Here is a 6713-nt window from a genome sequence, read left to right on the forward strand (position 1 = left end):
ATGATGTTTGAGACAAAGGAAACCCTGATACCACACCTTTAGTAACAATTATTGATTAGAGCTCCTAGAATTGGCTGTTGATGAGATGACACTCTTCATATATTGTTAGGGGCAGTAGCCTGTTGCTAGACGCCAACTACTATCTATGTCAGTCTGTAATGAATCTTGTTCAAGTGGGAGATTGTTGAACCTATATGCCCAAGAATCATTATTGAGCGACATTGTTAATAATCTATGATCCTATAGGGTCACACCTTTATCAAGTTGGTACATTTTGTATATTTATTATGAATATGATTATTAATTAATAATATCAATTCTTGTATTTAATTTAGGAATAATTATTGTTTTGTGAAAATAATAATTATAAGAGAGTATAACCAAGTATTATTCCGTATAGTATGAATTTATAAGTCATACACAACCTTTTGGACTAGTTGGATCCTTTTGTCTTTTACCTAAAGATAAAGTTTATATTTTATAAACTTTGAATTTATAAAATTTAAAGAACCCTTCTCTTTTACAAAGGTATGGCCGAAAATTTAGAGGGATAGGAGGTTGCTTGTCAACCTCCCTCCTCTTGTTACCCATGCTTGCTTTAGTAGCCAATGCTTTATATTAAATAAATGTGTAGGCTTTACTTTGCATGGTAGTATATAAAGGAGAGTAAGGGGTTGCAAAGGTTGCTAGTTTTTGGTGAATTCTCTTCATTTTCTTCTTTATGGTCGTAACCTATTCTCCCCATCCTCTCTCCATGACTTTTGAAATAAAGTGAAGAATTAAGGCTTCCTTGAGTTGCCTCCTTTAACACTTATTTGAGTTAAGTGCTTAAAGGATTAAGACACTGAAGAATACAAGATGGAACTAACATTGCAAGTGCCTTACTCTTGACGGTGGATACAGATAGAGAAATTTTGTTATTGAATTTTTGTTATCTTCATCAACACCCCAAAACCAACTGGGTTCAAAGGCTTCAAAGGTTGTCATTTTAAAGCACTCTTTGGTTGTTTTTAATATCATTCAAACCTCTATAAATATATCATTGATGGTTTGATATTGTTATAAACTTAAAAATAAACTTTTTATTTTTATAAGACTTTTGTTGCAGTTTTTATGAAAAACACATTTATATTTTGTATCAAAAACCATCAAAATACGCACTCCATTATCTTTGTTTACTTCATTACCATATCCATTTCATTTATCAGTAGTTCCATTCCATTCGCAACGAAAGGGATCCAAAATAGTTGAAATAGAAAAAAAAAAAGTCATAACAAGTGGTATGGTTAACATAATTATGGAGTTTACCTGGACATAAAGCTCCTTAGGTGTAGGATTATCATTAACGAGGTAGTTAGTGACCCATTTAAGTGATTCTTTAGCAGACTGCAACTGGTTCACTACTTCAAGCAAAAAACGTTTGACAACAAAAGTCATAAAGAAAAAGTTTGATAGCCGTAAAATTTAAACAATAACTACTAGGAGCAATTTTTTCTAATAAGTACATAATTGGTATTGTCCAAAAACAAAATAAGTATGAAAGCATAAAATGCTTGAACTCAATGCAAAATATTGAAAAAAAAGGTTTGACTTGTTGCTTACAGAGTGATCTTCATAATTTTGATCTATCATTACTTGAACTCAATTGTTCCTGGCTGAAATAGAAACCTACAAATTTCATCAAATAATTTTTTCATCACGGATTCATTAAAATCCGAACACCATTCTATTCAATATTTTCAACAATTATCAGCAAATAATAGCCCAATTTCATAATCAATTTAGCAAGAAATCACTTATTTCATCGTATTTGAGTGAGAGCATTGCGACTTCGTCATCAATTTCAGCAACAAACCAAGAGAAAAAGGGAAAAACTGACGAACATACCTAATAAAGATGGGCGACGTCTGGAGATGTGAAGCTGGACAGCATGATGTGGATGAGAAGCAACTATCCGTCAACTTCTGATACCGATAGGCCAAAACCCTTTTGGTTTTCACCTTAACTAAGTTCCCAAGTTTTTCCATTACATAACATGTTAAATTAAAAAAAGGATCATTTGCTACTTTTTTCATGGAACATCTTAAGTCAACGTCACGTTCATAAACTAAAGAAACGTCATTCTCATATTGTTCATCATCACCGCACTCATTCTTATTATATGAAGGGTTATTATCTTGCTCCCTATAAATATTACAATTAATTATTTTGTTTGTATGTTCAATGGCATCCTTTTCTCCTTTGTGGAAGATCAGTCGGCAGGTACACTAAAATGACATAATAGCCATCACAAACCTAACCGTATATATACTAGCAGCAAGAAGGCAATTTCTTCTATCATTTTTCTAGCAATCCATATCAAAAATTATGTCTAGCAGCCTTAATTTACTATATAGCTGCAAAGTGGGTCCTTCATACACCCTTAATTAGTTAATTTACTATCTAGCTGCCAATGTGGGTCCTATAATATTCCTACCCAGACTTGAAAAATAAGAATACTAAAGACCACATTTTGACTTCGGGTGTATTGGCTACTTTTCAATATCCACATGCATGGATTCTAAACTTCTCTATAAAACTTCAATTAGCACAAATATGGTAAAAAATAAAATAAAATTTAGACGTCAGATGGGTCATGTTTATACTTTTATTACCTAAAAAGTGACACGAAGTTTCCTGCTACATGTTCATTTTGTCTTTAGTGCCTTCGATCTCCTATAAATCGAGAACATTAACCTTTGCATTCAACATCAAAAACAATTTCACAGACATAGAAACACATAGGTAAAGATTCTTAAAGAAAAGATGGCAAACTTCCCCTTGATTAACATGGAGAAACTGAATGGTGAAGAGAGAAGTGCTACAATGGAGTTGATCAAGGATGCTTGTGAAAACTGGGGATTCTTTGAGGTATGTTTATGCTAATTGGTAAACATCTATGTAATGCATTCGAATCATGTGATTTGATTAAAAAAGGACTTCAGTTTTAACAGTTAATGTATTTTATGGCTGTTTAGTTGCTGAACCATGGGATTTCTCATGAATTATTGGACAAAGTTGAGAAAATGACGAAGGAGCATTACAAGAAATGTATGGAGCAGAGGTTTAAAGATATGGTGGCAGCTAAAGCATTAGAAGGTCTGAAGGCAGAAGTTACCGACATAGATTGGGAGAGCACTTTCTTCTTACGTCATCTTCCGACTTCAAACATATCAGAAGTCCCTGATCTTGAAGACGAATACAGGTAAAAGAAAGAAAAATATATTAAATATATACACCAATATATTAACATATAATCATTATCTGGATGATTCTCGTTTATGCAGGAATCTAATGAAGGATTTTGCTGGCAAACTAGAGAAATTAGCAGAAGAGCTTTTGGATTTGTTGTGTGAGAATCTTGGATTGGAAAAAGGTTACTTAAAGAAAGCGTTTTATGGATCAAAAGGTCCAAATTTTGGAACGAAAGTTAGTAATTATCCTCCATGCCCGACGCCGGACTTGATAAAGGGTCTCCGAGCACACACCGACGCCGGCGGTATCATTTTACTCTTCCAAGACGATAAAGTCAGCGGTCTTCAGCTTCTCAAAGACGGTGAATGGATCGATGTTCCACCCATGCGTCACTCCATCGTCATCAATCTTGGTGACCAAATTGAGGTAACTTAAAACCATTTTTGGTTCTAATTAAATTCATGTCGGATGAGTAACTGATTATGTATGACTGTTTATGGAATTGCAGGTGATTACTAATGGAAAGTATAAGAGTGTGATGCACCGAGTTATTGCTCAAACAGATGGAACAAGAATGTCGATAGCATCTTTTTATAATCCCGGGAATGATGCTGTGATTTTTCCGGCGCCGGCGTTGTTGACGGAGGCCACCGAGAAAGAACAATCGTACCCGAAGTTTGTGTTTGATGATTACATGAAACTGTATGCAAAATTGAAGTTTCAGGCGAAGGAGCCAAGGTTTGAAGCTATGAAAGGTGTTGAAGCTAATGTGAGTTTGGATCCTGTTGCGACAGCTTAGAAGATGTTATGGTTTGAACTTTGAAAAATAGAAATTTGGGCTCAGATCGGGTTGAGTGCCCGCCGGTTATTGAGATCCGGTTATAGGGCCGTTTTATTTTTGTTTTTTTTATTATTTTTTGAAATTTTTATTCTTAACTTTTATATAAGGTCATTTTTGGCTATTTTTTTTACCATTTGTGTGTAAATATAGGTAAGTTTGTTTGATATAGTTTGACCGTTTTGTGATCTTGGATCTCAAATTTCTTAATATCAGACTCTCATATTTGTATTCTTAAGTTGTCTTAATTTGTTTTGTAATTGTTGTTGTTTTTCATATTTCAAATATAGGGTGAACCGAAAAACCAAATCAATGTCAAATTAACTGATATAACTAAATTATTTTAACCGAATTATTACTAAAATAGATGATGTGGTTTTTAATTTTAATTAAGTAAATGTATATGGTCCGATTATGGTTTTCATCTAAAACCAAACCGAACCAATAATATAAATAATATATATAAATGTTTTAATATATATATATATATATATATATATATATATATATATATATATATATATATATATATATATATATATATATATTAAATATATTGCATATAATTATATTAGGAATCAAAGTTTTAAAGGTTAGTTGTTTAGAATTAGACATAATACGTAATCTTCTATGATAGTAAAATAGCTATCCATACTCAATCATTCACCTTTTATAACGATGTATTTTATATTTTTCACTAAAATTTGACGTATTTAAATTAAAAATAATTATCCCAATTTCGTTCTCTAGATAGATAAATAACCATTGTTTACTTTGAAAAATCAAAAAACTACATATGAGAGTAATAAAGATGGTAAAATCATAAAGTGCATAGAGTTTCAAAATCATGACCATGGATGTAATGAAATCAAGTCGCACCCTTCCTCATGCTACCAAAATAACCTGAAACATTTAAACTTAAACTCTAAACATGAAATTTAGTGAGTTCCCCAAAATATCACATACACACAATAACAACTATACATATCAATAACGAGCCTATGGGATTTCATTGTCATCCATCTGGACTGTTCGCTGACGACTTCGTGTCGTTCCTCCTATCATCCATGCAGGCTAATTTAGCTCACGACTCCATTCCGGTCTTGCTATTATCCGTATGGGTCTGTCTAGCTCACAACTCCATGTAGGTCTTATTATCAACCCAACGAAGTATGTAAACGTACATGTACTCAATCAAGCCCTACTAGTCTAACTAAGCATATAATCCTATTGTAGTACTACACAAGCATCTAACACACATAGGATGTATTCATGGCATAAGTAATATAATGAGAAGACTCACCAAGAGTCAAAGAGTTGAATCCTAACTACTCGAACTCTCAAAGAATCAGCTACACGAACCACGTAAACCAAACATAGGTTAATCCTTAGTCTACATCTCAAAACCTCTCATTTGACCGAAAGTCAAACTGATCAAAAAAGTCAATGGTTAATGGTCAGTGACCATCGTGTCACGGCCAACTCGTAGACCGCTCTACGATCACTAGACGTTAAAAGAGTCACGATTAGCCTTCACGACCCGCGCTGCCACTCCCAAGGAACTGCACCACGATTCAAGTCCCAACAATTTAATTATTAAGCTCTTAATCCTTAATGTACAGAGCTTAAAAGTTAAGATTTGATTCTTCTAGATCTTTGCATGGATAACATTTACAAGTTTGTCAATTTCCCAAGTCCAATCAACTATGATCTAAAACCCCAACACTCTAAATGACCAAAAAGACCGAATGAGCATGGATGGTTGGAAATGAGTGTCAAGCTCCTAACTTTATCATAGAAAAAGGTCCATAAATCACTTAGAAATCAATCAAGGATTCTAGAATTGTTCAAACTCCAACAAACCTCCTCACAAGACCAACCAAAGGCTTCAAAGCATGAATAACTGTGACAACCGTCACTTTCTGGTCAGGTCAAAGTCAAAGAAAGTCAACAAGTGAAACTGGTCAACGCGACTAGTACTAATATGACTAGGGATTTCTTTATGGTTACTAATGTATGACTCTAAACCTTAAATGCAAAGTAACACTCGAAAGATTCAAATGTTCAAAATTCTAAACCCTAATCAGAAGGAGGGAAGTAACAACTTTATAAAACAGTATCACGTGCCCTTCGGGGGTGTATGACACTCAAAATAGGATGTAACTAAGCCTACGGTCTTTGAACTACGAATAAAAACATTAATAAAGGATACCGACAAAGTCTCTCTCAATCTCTCCAATTGTATCTATCTCTCTCCTAAATCTCTTCAAGTATGTGAAATCTCTCCCAAATCTCTCCAAGCATGTGAAATCTCTCCCAAATCTCTCCAAGTATGTGAAATCTCTCCCAAATCTCTTCAAGTATGTGAAATCTCTCCCAAATCTCTCCAAGCATATGAAATATCTCCCAAATCTCTCCAAGTATGTGAAATCTCTCCCAAATCTCTCCAAGTATGTGAAATCTCTCCCAAATATCTCCAAGTATGTGAAATCTCTCCCAAATCTCTTCAAGTATGTGAAATCTCTCCCAAATCTCTCTAAGTATGTGAAATCTCTCCCAAATCTCTCCAAGCATGTGAAATCTCTCCCAAATCTTCCAAGTATGTGAAATCTCTCCCAAATCTTTCCAAGTATATGAAATC

General features: G+C 33.9%; 1 protein-coding gene across 1 annotated transcript; it reads left to right on the plus strand.

Annotated features, from left to right (window-relative positions):
• The first annotated feature begins 2735 nt into the window (after positions 1–2735).
• Positions 2736–4260, plus strand: LOC145136540 (1-aminocyclopropane-1-carboxylate oxidase 3). The gene is made up of 4 exons (XM_079070664.1): positions 2736–2910; positions 3018–3244; positions 3327–3660; positions 3743–4260. Exons 1-4 carry the CDS (start codon positions 2806–2808, stop codon positions 4031–4033), a joined length of 957 nt encoding a protein of 318 aa, XP_078926790.1. The 5' UTR covers positions 2736–2805; the 3' UTR covers positions 4034–4260.
• Positions 4261–6713: the final 2453 nt, after the last annotated feature.

This window comes from Lactuca virosa, chromosome 9 (assembly GCF_052849685.1).
Source record: "Lactuca virosa cultivar CGN04683 chromosome 9, Lactuca_virosa_CGN04683_v6, whole genome shotgun sequence".
Lineage (NCBI taxonomy): Eukaryota > Viridiplantae > Streptophyta > Magnoliopsida > Asterales > Asteraceae > Lactuca > Lactuca virosa.

Coding starts and splice junctions, on each gene's coding strand:
- LOC145136540 (XM_079070664.1), top strand. CDS start 2,806: ATGGCAAACTTCCCCTTGATTAACATGGAGAAACTGAATGGTGAAGAG. Junction 2,911..3,017: donor AAAACTGGGGATTCTTTGAG/GTATGTTTATGC, acceptor ATGGCTGTTTAG/TTGCTGAACCATGGGATTTC. Junction 3,661..3,742: donor ATCTTGGTGACCAAATTGAG/GTAACTTAAAAC, acceptor ATGGAATTGCAG/GTGATTACTAATGGAAAGTA.